This window comes from Desmodus rotundus, chromosome 12 (genome assembly GCF_022682495.2).
Source record: "Desmodus rotundus isolate HL8 chromosome 12, HLdesRot8A.1, whole genome shotgun sequence".
In the NCBI taxonomy this organism is placed as follows: domain Eukaryota; kingdom Metazoa; phylum Chordata; class Mammalia; order Chiroptera; family Phyllostomidae; genus Desmodus; species Desmodus rotundus.
Window position 1 is genome coordinate 42,549,556 of NC_071398.1, and position 17,641 is coordinate 42,567,196.

General features: G+C 59.2%; 1 protein-coding gene across 1 annotated transcript; it reads left to right on the forward strand.

Annotated features, from left to right (window-relative positions):
* Positions 1–2,219: 2,219 nt before the first annotated feature.
* BCAM (basal cell adhesion molecule (Lutheran blood group)) lies at positions 2,220–11,715 on the forward strand. Its single transcript, XM_024569460.3, has 15 exons — positions 2,220–2,375; positions 4,214–4,335; positions 4,904–5,132; positions 5,219–5,289; positions 5,527–5,623; positions 5,724–5,906; positions 6,164–6,300; positions 6,664–6,820; positions 8,981–9,096; positions 9,192–9,333; positions 9,520–9,653; positions 9,794–9,938; positions 10,029–10,173; positions 11,058–11,175; positions 11,270–11,715. Exons 1-15 carry the CDS (start codon positions 2,294–2,296, stop codon positions 11,273–11,275), a joined length of 1,884 nt encoding a protein of 627 aa, XP_024425228.2. The 5' UTR covers positions 2,220–2,293; the 3' UTR covers positions 11,276–11,715.
* Positions 11,716–17,641: the final 5,926 nt, after the last annotated feature.

The window sequence follows — 17,641 nt, forward strand, 5'->3', positions numbered from 1 at the left end:
CTCAGAGCTTAACTTCTGTGCGAGACAGACAAACGTGTGGCAGAGGAAGTGCCGTGGGAGAAAAACGTAGACAGATAAAGGAAATAAGGAGTGGCTGGGAAAGCAGGAATCGCTATCTGACCAGGTGATGTTAGATAGAGATTTGAAGCAAATATGTGGGGGAAGGACCTCCCAGCAGAGGGAAAAGTTGGCACAAAGGTCCTGAAGCTGGAACATGCCTGGTGGAGGCACAGAGTGGAAGCCCGGAGAGCCCTGCGCCGAAAGCAGAGCTAGCAATCGGCAAGGGAGAGGAAGAGGGGGTCAGGGAAGTAACGAGGACCTGAGAGCCAGGGAATAGACCTTTGCATTCGTCCAGGGAAGGGAGACAGGGGAGGATTTTGAGCAGAAGAGTCCTAGGAGTTGGCACACGTTTTAATGGAGTCTCTCTGGCTGTTTTGTGGGAATAAATTGCAGGGGACAAGGAGAGATGATGTCACGGTACTAGTTTCTGCAAGTTTGTTTCTGCGAGGGGCTAGGCAGGGCTGGTGTGTATGAATGACTTCGCTCCTTCAGACACCGTGTTAGGTCTCCCTAGCCTAGAACCTCAGCGGGGTGGGTTATTGAGGAAAGTGGAAGGGGGGTGGCTGGCGAGAGGCGCCTACCAGGGCCCAGCCCGAGCAGTAGGTGCCCCAGCCCGAGCAGTAGGTGCCCCAGCCGGGCGCAAGAGCAGGGGAGGGGGTGTCTGGGGTCACAGTGTGTGAGCTTGTCTGGAAGTGTGGCCATCTTTGTCCACGAGGGAGTTTGCATTGCGTGTCCTCCTGTGGTCTAGTCTGGGTGGGGTTTGCACGTGGGCCTGCGTGCTGCAGGGTTTGACCCTTGCAAACCTTACCTGAGGGCCTGCTCTCTTTCTGGCCTTGTGTTGGGGACACAACAGGGCCCAAGACAGGTCCGGGCCTTGCTCTCCTGGACTCACGTGGTTCAGTGGGGGAGACAGGTCTGTCCTCAGATAGGGACGACCCAGAGTGCAGCGAACTGGGGCTGCGGGAGCCCAGAGGGGGCACCTGACCCAGCAGTGGGGGGAGGGGGCAGGGAAGGCGTCCTAGAGGAAGGAAGGTTGCCTCTCCTGGTGTAACAATTGCCCTCCTGTATCCCCGACACATAAGGGAGCGCTGCCCAGTCTGACTCCCAGATGGACCTGTCATCTGAGCCTTCTCTCTCTCTGTGTCCCACGGGCAAAGCCCAGTCTTACCAGTGACCCCCAGGGTAGTCAGAGGCCTGGGGAATCTCTGCTAGCATGACCAGCTTACCCCCCATTCTGACCAGTATCCAGGGCTTAATTTCTCCCTGGTAACCAGCGACCTCTCCTGACCTCCAACCACCCCCCCATCAAGCAGTTTGGGGATTTCACCCCAGTCTGACCTAGTTTTTAAGGAGCCTGAACACTGTGATCTGTGATCCTCAGTGCGGACCTGTGACCCTTCCTCCTGACCCATGAACAGGCTCCTTCCTCCCTTCTCCAGGTGCCCTGGCCTTCTCGCCTCTCCCACTCACCTGCTACTGCCAGCCTGCTTCTCTTCCCCTCCCCCCAGGTAGGGAGGGAGTGAAGGAAAGAGGGAGGGAGGAAGGGGGTGGCATTCCTGGGATTCCCTAGATGGGGGAAGAGAGACAGAGCCCTCCCTACAGGGGAGAGCCAAAGAGAGGGCACCCCGCCCCACCCCCTGCCCTACCCCCACCCCATCCCCTGACCCTGGCCCCCCCGGGAGAACTTGAGTTTGGAGACCATTAAATATGAGATTAAACTGAAGGGTTCCAGGCCAGTGGTCAGACAGGAAAGCAGCCCAGAGCACTGGCCACAGGAAAGGGCCCCCCAGGGCATACTGGGAAACGCTGTTCTAGGCCACTGTGCAGGTTGGGTGCTGCTGGTTGCGCTGAAGGAGGCCAGTGTGGCCCACTGGTTGTGTCGGGGCAAATACACAGGGCCCCAGGTCAAGAGAGGGAGAGGGCTTGTGGTTTTCTGGTAAGGTCCAAGATAAGGACACACTGGCTGGACTGGTCTGTCAAGCCATTCGCCGCTGGTGCTGGTCAGCAGGAGCGACGGCCTGGGGCTAGGGGCAGGGACTGCACCGCTCTGGGCAGAGCTGGGAGGTCCTCTCCGGGCAGTGGGAGGTCCTGGCCCGGTGCCCAGGTTTGGGGTGACCAGGGGGGCTGGGAGGGCGGGGCGGGGCGGTGCTTGGGGCGGGGCCTCCTCCTCCCAGCCCCGCGGCGACCTCCTCGCTGCAGCTGGGGCTCAGTTGCTGCTGCCACCGCTGTGGACATGGAACCCCCGGACGCCTGGGCCAGGACGCGCAGGGCCCCGCGGCTGCTGGTGCTGGCGCTCCTGCTGGGGGCGCACCCAGGTATGCTCGGGCTGAGAGCAGGGCGCGAGGGGTGAGGCTTCTGGGAGCTTGAAGGGGAAAGAGACTTTTACCCACCCCAGGAAACCAAACCTGGCCACCCTAGGAAGGAGGGACATGGGAGTATGGGGGGGGGTGTCGCTCACAATGAGAGACTTGGGGACAGCCAAGCAGAGGAGCTGGGGACACCACAGCAGTGGATTAGAGACCACCTGAGAAGTCCGAATCCCCTCTCCACTCGGGTCCCTGGAGTGCAGGCCCTCAGCTCCTTCCTCCCTCAGCTCCAGGATCTGGGTCCCTGGCCCCCTGCCCCCTCAGACCCAGGGGTCCAGGCCTGCAGTGGCTGGAGCGGCTTCCCCCAGGACCCAGGCGACCAAAAGCTCAGGGCTCCCCTCCTGAAAGATTCTCAAGTTTTGAGAGGGTCAGAACCCTTCTAACTAGAAGCAGCGAGTCATGCATTTGAGGGTTTTGGAGCCCAAACTCTACAGAGCCCGCCTCCCTTGGGGAAGGGCTGGAGCACCAGCCGCGGACAGCGACAGTGGAACAAAATGCTTCCGAGTGACAGGGCCCCCTTCCTGGGGCCCCAGATGGATCCACACACCTGGGCGGTGACGGGAGGGAGGGGAGGAGGCCCTGAGGCCTGTCAGCAGAAGGGTGGAGGGGTAGGAGGCATCTATCTGTGCCCCCTGCTCTGTGCTGCGCTGACCGAAGCAGCCCCCGGCAGCAGCCTGGCCCCACACCCCTGTGCCTGGGCTGGGCCTGAGCCAGAGGTGGGTGCCTGTGAATCCAGGCCCTTGGCACAAGCATTGTAAATAGTGGGTCTCCAGGGGCAGGGCTGGGCCGGGCTGGGCGGGGAAGGGAAGGGAGGTTCTAAGAAATGAGAGCTGATGCCAGGATGCCAGCCCAGAGGGTGAGAGAGCGTGGTTTCCCAATGAGAATGGCTCTATCTGCCAGGGTTTGGGACAGGAATCCAGGCCCAGCCACCTACTCCCCCAGGACCCAGGAGTCCAGGCTCCCAGCCCTTCCTCCCTCAGACCCTGGATCCCGGGCCTAGTCCTATCCTGTTCTGAGGTGACACACCTTACCCCCTTTCCCACCTTGCCCGCTTCCGTGCTCTGTCAAAGAGGCAGGGGGGGCAAGGAGCAGGTGGGGGGCTCTGGCGCCAGGCCGGGCATGTCTCAGCCAGCCTGTCCCTCCCACATTCCTGAAACCTGCCCAGCCCTGTCCCCCCTCACCACCCCCCCAACACCTATCCCGCCTCAGCTCCAGGCCCAGCCGAAGCCCGCACCTCACCTCAGCCTCCCACTCGTGAGGGAGAGGCCGGTGGTGAGAGAGACTGAGAGTGGCGGGCTCAGGGAGACAGGGAGGCAGAGACAGTGGGACGATGAGACACACAGGCCATTTACCCCCATCACTATATGCAGGCCCTGTGCAGGGCGATGGAGGCAAAAGGGTGGGCCAGCCCTGGCCCTGCCCTTGAAGAGCATCAGGTCTAGTGGGGAAGGGAGGGACAGGTGCACTGTTACCCAAAGGGGATTGAATGGAGGCCACTGGGGCCCTCCCTATGTGGCCGGCGGAGGAGCCCTTCATTCTGCAAGCAAAGAGAGAGATGGAGAGAAATGTGGATGGGGTGTGAGTTCAGAGACACAGAGGTGAGAGATGGAGGGAGACAGGAGCTGCTGAGTCTGAGGGAGGAGGGAGCTGGGGTGGGGGTCTGACCTCCTGGTCTGAGGGAGGAGGGCTGGGGGCCTGCACTGCCTTGTCCTTGGGGAAGAGGGGCTCTCTCCGCAGGGCTCTCCCTACTGGTGGCAGTGGGCAATAGCTCAGTTGCTCTCCTGCAGGTGCCCAGGCTGAGATGCAGGTGTCTGTGCCCTCCTTGGTGGAGGTGATGAGGGGGGAGTCTGTCACCCTTAACTGTACCCCTGTGGGGGTCCATAAACAGTACGTGCTGAAGTGGTTCCTGGTGAGTGCTTTGGGCTGGGGGCCGGGGGTGTCGCGGAGGGGGGCCTGAAAGCCAGGGCACAGTGGGGCTGCAAACATTCATTCCTTCATCAGAATCCAAAAGTCCCTGAGAGCTCCGCCGAGCTGCCTTTCCATTTTACGTGGGGCAATGGAGGCCCAGCAAAGGGGGGCTTCCCCTGCTGCCCAGGCAGGTGCAGCTGGGACTAGTCCCCCTTCGAAGGGCTGGCTCTTGAGAGAGAACCTTCAGAGACAGACACCAAGAAAGCAAGATGGAGGGCGGGGTACGACAGAATAAAGAGAGAGAGATAGGGGAGAAAATAAGAGGCAGAGAGACAGGGTGGAAGAGGAAGAGAGAGGGACGGAGATGAGAACAGAGCCGGATGGAGAAAGAGGGAGACAGAGACAGGACATGTGACAACAGGTAGGGCACAGGGGCGGGAGCAGGTGGAGAGAGGGACCGGAGGGGGGGTGGGGGAGACAGAGCTGTAGAAGGAAAGGGAGGGGAAAGAGAAGGAGACGCCAAGCAGGGAGGCGGGCAGCCCTGCGCTGAGGCCCTCCTCGCACCGCAGACCGACCGCACCAGGGTGCGCCGCCTCCTGGCCGAGACCCAGGTGCAGGGCTCTGAGGCCCATCCCAAGGTGCAGGACTCCCTGGGCCGCAGCCCCCCATACCAGCTGGACTCCCCGGGGAGCCTGGTGCTGGTCGAGGCCCAGGTGAGCGACGAGCTGGACTACGTGTGCGTGGTGACAGCAGGGGCGGCGGGCACCGCTGAGGCCACCTCGAGGCTCCAGGTATTTGGTGAGTGTCTGTGGACACCCTGGGGGGTGGTGGGGGGCAGGGGAGAGCCAGGGAAGGGGTTCGTGACAGTAGGGTCTCTCCCATAGCAAAACCGGAGGCCACTGACGTCTCCCCCAACAAACGGATACTGTCTGTGACAGATGACTTTGCCCAGGAGGTACCTCGGACCAACCTTGATTCCAGGGTCCTGGGGGAGGAGAGGGCTGGGGGTCCCAGAGTCTTGGGTCATAAGGTTGGAGGGGGCATGGGTGTCAGAATCCCACACCCCGGGGGAGGAGAGGGCTGGGGACCCAGCATCCTGGACCTATGTGGGGAGAGCTGCTGAGGGAGCAGGGGACCCCGCATCCAGAGACCCCTGGCTGAGAGCTCAGAGCTGCGCACATTCCGCCCGCAGATCGCCACCTGCCACAGCCGCAACGCGAACCCGGTCCCTCAGATCACGTGGTACCGGAACGGGGAGCCCCTGCAGGTGCCCATGGAGATGAACTCAGGTGAGGGGTGCAGGGGCCTAGCTGGGCGGGGGCGGGGGTGGGGTGGGGTGGGGTAGTGCGGCGGCCGGCCCTGACTGACCGCCCCCTCCCTCACTGCCAGATGGCTACGTTACCAGCCGCACCATCCGGGAAGCCTCGGGTCTGCACTCCCTCACCAGCACCCTGTACCTGCGGCTCCACAAGGCCGACCGGGACGCCCAGTTCCACTGCTCGGCGCACTACAGCCTGCCGCAGGGCCAGCACGGCCACCTGGACAGCCAGGCCTTCCGCCTCACCCTGCACTGTGAGTCCGCGCTGACCAGGCCTCCCCGACCGTGGACTCCACCCCTCACAGAGACCCGCCCCTCCACGCAGACCTTGGCCCCACACTTGGGCCCCGTTCCCCTACCTCACGCTGAAATGTGCGCTGGCTGCACCGGGTAGCATGAATGCCCCCTGACTCTGCACCCCAGCAGCACAACTAAACTGCGCTGCATCCTCTTGTCCCTACCTGGGTCCCCAGACCTCACGCTGACCGGTTCCCCTTGCCCTTCCCCTTAGACCCCACAGAGCACGTGCAGTTCTGGGTGGACAGCCCGGCCACCACGGAGGGCTGGGTCCGAGAGGGGGACTCTGTGCAGCTGGTCTGCCGCGGGGATGGCAACTCCAGCCCGGAGTACATATTTTACCGCCTTCAGGTGACTCGCTCCCTCGTTCCTTTGGAATCCCCAGCCCCAGACTTCTGTGACCTACTGACCTGCACCAAGTTCTAACCTTTTACCTCGTGGCCCTGGCTTAGTAAGGAACCTGGCCAGTGACCCAGGAGCTGACAGGACGTCTGACCCCTGGTTTGAGAGTCCTGACTTGCCATGACTTGGGAGACCCCCTGCCTAGCAAGACCTCTGCCCCCATACTGGAGTGGGCTCCCACCTGATAGGACACTGACCAGGAGACCCTGACCATCAGCGTGCCTGGCTCTGACCTGGGTGTCCCCTGACTTCTCATGACCCCATTGGACCAGGGTGGCTCCTGAGCCGGGTTCCTCATCCTTGGTCACCCAGGACAAGCAGGAGACAATACTGAAAACAGACTCTTCAGGGAACTGGACCCTGGAGAAGGTGCAGCGGAACCAGAGCGGGACCTACGGCTGCAGGGCAGAAGACTTCGATGCCACTGATGATGCCGAGCTCTCCCAGACCCTGGAGCTGCACGTGGCCTGTGAGAGCCCCGGGAGGGCCAGGCGGGGGCCCTGGCACCTGCTGCCTCCCTTCGGTCCAGATACCTCCTTCCTCCTGGGGACCCCACCCCAGGCCCCTCCAGGCTCCTGCACCAGGCAGCCAGAGAGCCCTTTCCAAGGCACATACCTGACATTCTCCTGCTCCGGAGCCTGCCTTGGCTCCCCAGTGCGCTCTGGAGAAGGCCCAGATGCCTCCCCACGGCTTTCAAGGCCCACCTGTCCGGTTTCACCCGTGGCTGACCCTTCTCCCCATCAAGGCACTTTTCTCGTCAGACCCAAGCTTCTCTCATTCCCGTGATACCTCCCGTCCTTCTACCGTCCATTTCTGACCAGTCTCTTGGGTGTCCGTCTTCCGAGAAGTCTTCTCAGCCCGCTCGCCCCTCCCCCACCCCAAGCCCTGGGCAAAGGCTGATCCCCCTCAGCACTCTTTAACGTCCACCTTTCTGGGGCTGGACCCTGTGCCAGATGCTGGTGACACATCTGTGCACAGAACAGCCCAGTCCCCCCTCCTCAGAGCTCCCAGCCCAGTAGGGCAGACCAGTGGTCAAGGCCAAACAAGACGCTTTGGGGCGCCAATCCTGCATCTGCGGGCCTAATGAAGAATAATAGGATAAGGAATAGTTGGGGGGTTGTTTTCCGGCTGCGTCCTCAGGAAGAAGATTCTGACTCAGACAACTGCAGGCAGGAAGTTTATGGGGAGCCTTGGCATCCAGGTCTGCTGGGGGGTGGGGAGGGGAAGGAAGCATGATCGGGCAGGGGAAGAAGCTGGGCTGCGGTCTAAGGAGGCCTGGGTTGGCCCCACAGGGCTCTTGGAAGCTGGGGTGTTCCCAACGGGATGGAGGGGCCTGGCGTTAGTACGGACACCTGACACCTCGAGTTGGTAGCTCCCGGGCTGCCTGAGGAAGGGGGCGTGACCTTGAGCGAGGGGCTCTGCGGCTGAGGCAGTTGCCTGCTGGAAAGGGCTGACAGCTGAGGGCTGACAGCTGAGGTCCCTCTCGACAGCTGAAGGGGAAATCTGAGTGTCCACAACAGGGGCTTAGGGCAGCCTCTCTGAGGAAGGGGCATTTGAGTAAGACTCCGCGGAGGGGAATCGAAAATGCAAAGAAGGAGAGCACTTCAGGTAGGGGGAGCAGCGAGGGCAGAGGCCCTGAGGGAGGACCCAACGTGGTGCGCTGCAGAAAAACGAGAGGAGAACGGGGCAGCTGGAGCTCAGGGGGCGAGGGAGGAGGGAGGGGGTGAGTGAGGGCAGGGGTCGGTCGGTCAGACCAGGCGGGATGTCGAGGCTTTGTCAAGGAATTTGGCCTCTATACCATGGGTACTGGGGAGCCAGTGCAGGATTTTAAGCAGAAGGAAAGGCTGACCAGTGTGGGGTTGTTTTTTTTTTTTTAATTTAAAGATTTTCTTTCTTGGCTTTTAGAGAGAGAGGAAGGGAGGGAGAAAGAGAGGGAGAGAAACATCAATGTGTGGTTGCCTCTCAAGCGCCCCATACTGGGGACCCGGCCCACGACCCAGACGTGTGTCCTGACCAGAATCGAACTGGTGACCTTTCAGTTCACAGGCTGGCGCTCAGTCCACTGAGCCGCAACGGCCAGCTGACCAGTGTGTTCTGAAAGGATCCCTCTAGCTGCTCACTGGAGAGTGTACAGGAGAGGACCAGAGTCCTGCCCAGCAGGGAGGCCAGTGAGGAGGTGACAGCGATGGCCAAGGCAGTCGGACCCGGTGTTCGAGGTGGACAGAAGTGGAAGGACCCCTTTTGGGGGCGGAGCAGAGAAAGACTTGATGAATGAAAAGGCAGTTGGCGGGGGAGTAAGGCCAGGCGTTAAGTCTGAGCAAAGGGCTTGGGTGGTCGGTCAGAGAAGGGGCACCTCACACCTCCGAGGCTGTCCATTAACCTCGGGCCCAAACGTCAGCTCTGGAGGAAAGTGGTCCAGGTGAGCACAGACTCTGGAGTTAGACTCTTAGATCTGGGCTCTGGGCCTGGATGGCAGAGCGGAGTGTTCCTGGAGACGGGGAGGACAAGGAGGCCCACTGGGCATCCTCTGCTGGCCACTGTGCGTTCACGTCTGCACCCGCAACAGCCCTGAGCGCCCCTAAGCAACTTGGTGAGGGTCTGGGTGAGTGGCAGTCTGTTTCTCCTCCAGACCTGGACCCCATCGAGTTTAGCGACAAGGAGGAGCTTTCCTCAACCCTGGGCAACTCAGTATCCACCAACTGCTCCGCGCAAGGCCTGCCCACCCCTGCTCTACGCTGGACCAAGGTGAGAAGGAAAGGAGTCCCGGGACCCCCGCCCCCCCTCATCCCCCCTTCTCTCATGGCCCACCTGGCCTCTTCCCCCCACCCCCAACCCTACAGGACTCGGTCCTCCTGGGGGATAGCCCCACGCTCTCACTCAGTTCCGTCACCTTCGATTCTGCTGGCACCTACGTATGCGAGGCCTACATGCCCACGGTCCCGCTCCTTAGTCGAACCCGGATCCTCAAGCTGCTGGTCGAAGGTTCGGGGGCAGGAAAAGGCTGGGATGGGGATACTGGGGGGTGGGGCTGGAGGTCAGGACCCACGGGAAGGGGCCCTAGCTGGTCCCTTGGTCTCCTCCTCTATTCCTCTCCCCCTTTTCTCTTTCCTGCTCTCTCCTTTCCCCACTGTGCCTCCCCCTCACTCCCTCCCTCACCGCCACCCACAGGGTCACCAGAGCTAAGGGAGGAGACTCAGCCCCAGGCAGAGGGCAGCTGGCGGGAAGGAGATGAAGTCCGGCTGGTCTGCTCTGCCCGCGGCTACCCAGAGCCCAAACTCACCTGGAGCGAACTGGGCGGCAGTGTAAGGGACCCCCCCTCCACCCTGTGAACCTTCCGGGGCCCCCAGGGGGCCCTGCTTCTTCACGGCTCCGAGCATTGTGTCCTCTCTCCTACTTCCTGAGGGACTCGGGCCTGACCCAAGCCTGACCCAAGCCTCCACAGCCCACAGAGCCGGTCCCCAAAAGTCAGGGCTGGGTGAGCAGCTCCTTGACCGTGAAGCTGACCAATGCAATGAGCCAAAACGGCGTCTCCTGTGAGGCCTCCAACCCACATGGGAACATGCGGCATGTCTTCCACTTCGGCCCTCGTGAGTAACGCTGGTGGGGGCACAAGAGCCGTGGGGCAGACAGGGTGCTGCTGGCGGAGCTCCTCCTCCTCCTCCTTCTTGTCCCCACAGTGGCCCCCCAGCCCTCCCAGGCGGGAGTGGCTGTCATGGCCGTGGCGGTCAGCGTGGGCCTCCTGCTCCTCGTGGTCGCCGCCTTCTACTGCATGAGACGCAAGGGGCGCCCCGGCTGCTGCCGACGCGGGGAGAAGGGGGCTCCGTGAGTGGCCTGCAGCCTCGGCATTGACCTCTGTCACCCAACCCCATCCCTAGGTCTCACGCTGACCTCAGCCCCAAACCCAGCCCGTGACTGACCTCAACAGCATCCCATCCTCAGCCCCAAACTGGATGCAATGCGATCCCATCTCCAACCTCAAACCTAGTCTATGGCCATCCCCTCTCCCATCTGCGTCCCCACCTACAGACAATAGCCCATCCAACCCATACCTGTCCTCAAACTCCCTGACCCCAACTTAATCCCATCTCTAGTCTTCCCAACCCCATCTCCAATCCCAGTTCTAACGTAAGCATTGCAAAACCCAGCCTAACTCCACACGCACCCCCTGTCCTCTCCAGCCCGCATCTCACCCTCATCCGCACCCCATCTCCAGTCCCATCCAAGCTCCTCTCCACCCGACCCTGCCCCCAACCTCATCCCCAACCTCAACCCACCCACACCCCTGACTCCCTCAACTCTGAATCCCAACTTCTTCTCCACTCCCAACCTCTCCCCCAGCCGCATCCAAGCTCCAACCCATCATCAGCACCAAACCCAGCTTCCACTGCACCCCCATCCCCAAGGCCCCTCCAACCCACCCTGTTCCCATTCCTAACACCGAACCCATCCGATCTAGCCTCATCTCCAACCCCAACCCAATGGCCAGCCTCGACTCCAGGCCACAGACACCCTGACCCGACCCCAGAGCGGACCCCAGCTATGACAGCATCTCCAACTCTAGCAGCGTCTTTGACCCCAGCCCCGATTCATCCCTGACCCCCGTGTCATTCCCACCCACCCTCCAAGTCCATCTCTACCCAGCACAACCCCATCCCCGGTTCCTTCCTAGCCAGGACCACTTCCAACACGTTGCTTCTCCTCCCCAGGCCCCCGGGGGATCCAGAGCTGAGCCACTCAGGGTCCCAGCAGCCAGAGCAGACGGGCCTCCTCATGGGAGGTGCCTCTGGAGGAGCCAGACATGGCAGTGGGGGCTTTGGAGATGAGGTGGGTGAAGGCCTGGGCACCCCAGTGAGAGGGGCCCTGTGCGGGGTGGTGCAGCATCCGCGGGCACAGGCTGACCTTTCTAATTTCTCCCCAGTGCTAAACCTGAGGACCTCAGAGAGGCAGTCACTGGACCCAACCGAGGCGGGGCATCAGAGAACCAGCCCTGCTCACGCCCTGCCCACCCCCCGACTTCCCCGGCCTTCCCTCTCCCGCCCACCCTTCCTTCCTCTGCAGGCTGGGCAGGGACCTACAGACACTGTGGGGAAGGAGGGAGTGTGCGCTGCTGGGTGGGAGGGGACCTTCCTCCTGGGAGTATGACTCTCCCAGGCCCCAGAATAGCTCCTGGACCCAAGCCCAGGGCCCGGCCTGGGACAAGGCTGTGAGGGTCGGCTGGCCGAGGCTATTTTTACCTCCCGCCTCCATCGCTGGTCCCCCCACCTGACGCCCTGCTGCAGAGTCTGACACTGGATCCCCGCCCCCACTCTGCCCCCTCATCACGGACACTGGAGTCTGGAATAAATGCTGCCTGTCACGTCGACACCATCCTGTGGCCAGAGCCTCCTCTGGGGGACAAGATGGGAAGGGGCGCAGGTGATGCTCCCCTCCCTTCTGCTCCCCCAGCACCCTTGAAAGAGCTGGGAGATGTCTGACATTAGGGAGGAAGACGTGAGAGAGAGAGAGCAGAGGGTGACTCAGCCACCGAGGATGAAAGAGGGACATGCCCGGGGTCCAGAGGGCACTGAGAATGGCCCCTGAAAGACCAGTGTCTGCCTGGCGGCTGGGATGCTGTCCCCTTAAATAAAAGTTCCCGGATTCTCTTGCCAGAGCCCCAGAGGGAATTGAAGCTGTGAGAGGAAAAATTCTCTGAGCTGTAGAATGGATGGAATTAGGGACGGAGCTGCCTCCTCTGGGTATGGCATCATTCCTGCTGCTGAGGGAGGAGGGGTGGCTTGGAGGGACCCAGATGGAGGAGCCTGGGGCACAAGGAAGAGGGACAGAAAGACCTGAGGGTGGAGGGAGCACAGGAGGGGTGGACTGGCCGGGGCAGCTCAGGGATGAGGGCTCTAGAGTCGCACAGACAGACTGAAAGATTTCAGGACAGGAAGAGACAAAGAGAAACGGAGAATGTGGGGGCAGAGAGATAATTAGATAATTGCAGTCAAAAATGTTGAGAGCTGCCCAGAAGCTGAGGTGGAGGTGGGCGTGTGTGACCCCAAGCCCATCAAACGGAGATAAGTCACACTTGGGCCCAGAGAGGGCTGCCGTGAGGAATGGGCACGACGGACCCCGTGCAGGGACACGCAGGGCGGTCTCTGCGCTCAGAAGCCTCTCACCTCCGCTGGTGTCTCTGCCTCGCTGTCCTCAGTTTGCGCAGCCACACCGAGGACAAAGTGGGATCTCACAGCCATGGGAGATTGACGAGAGGCTACAGGAACCTCTCGGCAGGCGATCGAGCAGCCTGCCCGGAGGTCCCAGAGCAGAAAGAAGAGCCCACCAGCCTGATTCAGGTGCTCAAATCCCATGGTTTGTTGAATCCATTTCACACAGATGCAAGAAGCAAAAAGACATGAGCCAGGTTAACACTTAGCTCGGGGCACAAGCGATCAAAGGTCCTGGCCACCTGAGTTCTGGGGCGTGCGTGGCTCTGTGTCTGGTCTCTCTCACACTGTGATGTGGTTTCAACCCCCAGAGTGGAAGGTGAGCCAGAGGGTGCTGCACCTGGGTCACACAGGTGACAAATGCACCTGGCTTTTACCTGCGTGACTAGGGCACGGGACTCATGGAACAGAGCTGGAGTCACCAGCAGGGAAGCACCCTAAGGATGCCCAGAATGGGCTGACTGGGGCCTTTCATCCTTCTTGTCTCTGTTTAGCTCATGTTCTTAGTAGGCCTAACAGGCTTCACGAGTTGCTTCTTCATATCCGCCCCTCGTTTCATCTGTCTCCTTATGCGTGTGGCTTTATTGTTTTCTCCGTGGCAGGACTGAACATTCTTCTTCAAACAGTGCAGCCGGCACACACAGAGGGCCCCAGTGTGATTGGGAGAACTTGATGAGACAACAGTGGAAAGTGTTTACTGCAAAGCCTGGCTCAGTACGCGTTTACTAGTAGTAGTGCCATTATCCAAAGGAAATGAGGGGACAGAGAGAAAAGCCAAGTAGTGTCCCTTGATCCAGGGAAGGGACCAGGTGGAGACAGATCCCACTCTGAGAGCAGACATTGGTGAGAGGGGATTCGGGGAGCTGGAGGGGTAGTGAACAAATGTCTGGAGGAAGGGGTTCTCCGCCCAGCACCTGGTCCCCAAGTTAATGAGGGGAGGGCTCTCCGGTCCTGGCCCGCCTCCCAGAGGGCATACATTTGCATAGGATCCCTCATCTGCATAGCATGCCAGGAAATTTGCATACGAATGGCTTCCTGCGCCCTCCTTAGTCCTTGGACCCCTCCTACCTCCGCTGAGGGTCTGGGGGATGGGGAAAGGAAGAGGGGTAAACTTCAGGATCTGGGGCTCCAGGAAGTGAAGGCAAATTTAGAGTAGATTCCTCTTGTTTATCCTCTTCTGTGGCTTCCTATTGCTCTCAGGAGTATGAGTCACCCTTCCGAGGGCACTCGGGGCCTTCTTTGATGTCGCTCCTCACACACACCCACTGCTCCCTCCCTCACGTGTCCCCACCTTTGTGCCTTTAATATTCCCCTCACCTGGAATGGCTGTCCTTCCCCATTTCCCACCCCCTGTAATGAACCTGGCCTGTCCTTCACAGCTTGCATATCTTGAAGGATTCTGAAAAGTGTTCACTCCCCTTTCCCTGCCCTTGGAACTTTACAAGTTCTGTGCCTCTTCTGAACTTGTATGGATTTTATTAATAAGGACATGTTTGATCACAAATGACAAAAAAAAAAGAGAGAGAGAAATTTGTGGAGTGAAAAGGAAAAGTTACTCCCTCATATAACTAGGAAGATGAAAGGCTGACTACCTTCAGGCATAGCTGGATCCAGGGGCTCAAATAGTCTTCATCAGAAAGCTGTCCTTGCCTTTTCACAAAGACAGTGCCCAAAGCAAAGAAGGAAGCCACTGCCCCTCCCAAAGCTGAAGCCAAAGCAAAAGCTTTGAAGCAAAGAAAGCAGTGCTAAAAGGCATCCACAGCCACACAAAAATAAAAAGATCCACAATTCACCCACCTTCCAGAGCCCTAAGACACTGGGGCCCCGAAGGCAGCCTAAATATCCTCAGAAGAGCACCCCCAGGAGGAACAAGCTTGACCACGATGCCATCATCACGTTCCCCCTGACTGCCGAGTCAGCCGTGAAGCAATGAGAAGACAGCAATGCACCTGTGCTCCTTGTGGATGATGAGGCCAACCGGCACCAGATCAAACAGGCTGCGAAGAAGAGCTGTGACATTGACAAGGCCAAGGTCAACACCCTGCTCAGGCCTGATGGGGAAAAGAAAAAGGCGTCTATTTGACTGGCTCCAGACGAGGATGCTTTGGATGCTGCCAACAAAATTGGGATCATCTAAACTGAGCCCAGCTGGCTAATCCTAAATATAAAAATTTTATACTATAAAAAAATAAAAAGAAACCAAGTTGTCCTTTTCCATTTCTCAGCTCTGCTGTCCTCCAGGCGCAGACAGGGTCTTTTGTCTCCAGTGCCCTCCCTATACTAGATTTCTACCCTACCAATTTAGCACCCCCCACTAAAAGAGGGTGGCCCTTTCCTACTAGTTCTAGCAAAGTCTCAGGATTAATTCTCATGGGACAGGAATAGGACCCACATGCTCATCCCTGAGCCAATCCTTGCAACCAGGGGATCAAATGCTCTGATTGGCCAGGGCTGGGTCAGGCTCACTCTGAACCATAAGGGCTGAGTGTAGGGGATTCTCGGTGGGGGGTGGGGGGTGGGGGTAGGGAGATGAATCTGAGAAAGAGGTTGCTGGACAGGTAAAATACAGTTGACCCTTGGACAGGGTGGGGTTATGGGTGCTGACCTCCTACGCAGTAGAAAATCTTCATATATCTACAACCTGGCACCTACTCCACAGCTCCATCAGGATGCCTTTGCCCCTGTGCCCCCACTTCCTCCTGGTTATGACTCTTCAGTGAAGTAGCATCTCTGAGACTTGGTGATACTGGAAGTCGGCTCCCCAGGCACGGAACCCACCCAGTCGCTTGTCCACAAGCGCAGCAGTGCTCAGCCTTACTCGTGACACAGGGCGCAGGGGTGAAATTGCAGCCTACCCTCTTGGGGCTTGCCTCCTGGGCTCACCTGTGCCCACCAAGAACAGCCAGAGGAGCTGAGCCTGGAGAAGAGAGGGTACGAGGGGGCCTTGTGGAGGAAATCTCGAGGCCGGTTATTTTGCTCAAGGGAGAAAAGGGAGTGGCCAGAATTTTACAAGGCCACTGAGTAGCAAAGCTGGCACTAAAACCCCCGAGGTCCTGGCCCTCTAGTCTGTCCCCCGATTGGAGAGAGAAGGACCAAAAGATCTAGAGTACGTTTATTATGCACCTACTTGTCCAGCCAACCTCATTCCAGGCTGTGACAAGGCTGAAATATGCATTTTTGGAAAGTCCCATCCTGCACTTCCTTAGTGTACTTTTCAGTGAAAAGGGGGTCATGATAATGTCCCCTTCATGGGGTTCTTGAAAAAAAAATTCACTAAGAGAAGTCAGTCAGTTCTGGATCCCTCCGTTTGTAACTCTGTGACTTTGGGCCAAGTCACTTCATCTTTCTGTGCCTCAATTTTTTTATTACAAAGGGTGCTGTGTGTACACTTGAATCAAAGTACACTTAAATCAGTGGCTGGCACAGAGTAAGTGCTAAATACATTTATTAATAGTATTACCAAGATGTGAACACCAGTCAGTAAATGTCTACTACTTGAGACCTTGCCCTTCTGGGAAGAAAGTTCAGGTGTACAGGCGGGTAGGGGGGAGGGCAACTCTAGGCGTACACTTTGGTAGGAAGCTCCCAAACGTCTGCCCCCAGCCAATCAGCTCGGCGCCTCCCTGCCCGAGGGGAGCTGGAAAGCGGGGATTACAAGCATTCAGTAGCATCCTCTCCTTCAGTCTCCTGCTTCCCGCCCTCACCCCTGCACGCTGGGCGGCCTCATCAGCTCCCCCGGGCAGCCCAAGGAATGTGAAGAGGTAGGTGGGGGTGGGGAGAAGGGGGAGCCGCCAGGGAGAGACAAAGGGGCCGAGTCAGAGCGAGAGACACAAAGACGCGAGGAGGCTGGGAAGATAGAGAAGTGGGACAAGGACACGGGGAGGGGCAGGTGGTGTCTGGAGGCCGGACCCTAGCCCGGGCCAGCAGAGTAAGCACAGAGCAGGGGCTGGTCTGTGCTGCCCCCTGGCGGGCGGGCGCAGTAAAGAGGAAGTGCGGACCAGATGTAGGACAGGAGGATGGATGCGCGAAGGGAGGAACAGAACACAGGCAGGGGCAAAGACATCGAGAGAGACACGGAGAGAAACAAGAAACGCAGAAACAGAGACACAGAGACACACATACAGACAGGGTCAGAGACAAATAAATACAGAAAGAAACTGAGACAGAGAGACAAGAGGCAGAAACACAGAGACACAAACACAGAGTCAAAGGGATGGAAAAAGAAACGGGAAGCAAGTGAAACAGAAACAGTGATAGAAAGACAACGAGTCCAGAAACACAAAGGGACACTTGGACGTTAGGAATAAAAGACTCAGAGGTAGAGAAATACAGAGACGAAGAAGACCCAAAGATAATGAGAGACACAAAGACGGAGGCACTAAGACAGACAGAGAAACTAAGAAGCGATGCAGCGACTCCCAGAGACCATTAGAAAGAGAAGACTAGCTGAGAAGCCCGGAAGCGCGACAGTCACACTTCGAGGGGCGAGAATAAAGGTCGAGAGGCGGTGATGGGGGTAGTGTCTTGGCGCAGGGGTGGGGCTTCAGAAGGGGCGAGCCTATGAGAATCCGCATGCCCCACGCAGGTGCGACAAGAGGGCCTGGACTAAGGCTGAAGAGGGCGGGGCTAAGAACTTCAGGCGGGGCTGAGACCAAGCGTCCAGCTTTCCCGGAAAAAAACGGAACCCACTAACCAGAGAGGATGGGCGGGGGTGTAGCTTCACGTGGGGCGGGAGCACGGGACGTGGGGCGGGAGCACGGGACGGAGACTGCTGGGAGTCTGAAGGGGGCGTGGCAGGACATTAGTGGAAAGGCGAGTAGACACGAAATGGGGCGTGGGGCTCCTCGGTAGAAGAGGGGGCGTGGCTAGAACACAATGGGGAGGGGTTTATACACGAAAGAGTGTCCTGAGCATTCCGGGGGAGGGGCAATCATAGAATCCCGGGAGGGGCGAACTTGGAATCCTGGGGAGCGGCAGGTGCAGAATCCTGGGAGGGGGCGGGTACAGAATTCTGGAGGACCGGGAGTGTAGAATTCTGGGAAGGGGCGGGGCAGAAAGCTGGGAGGGCCGGGTGTAGAATCCGGGGA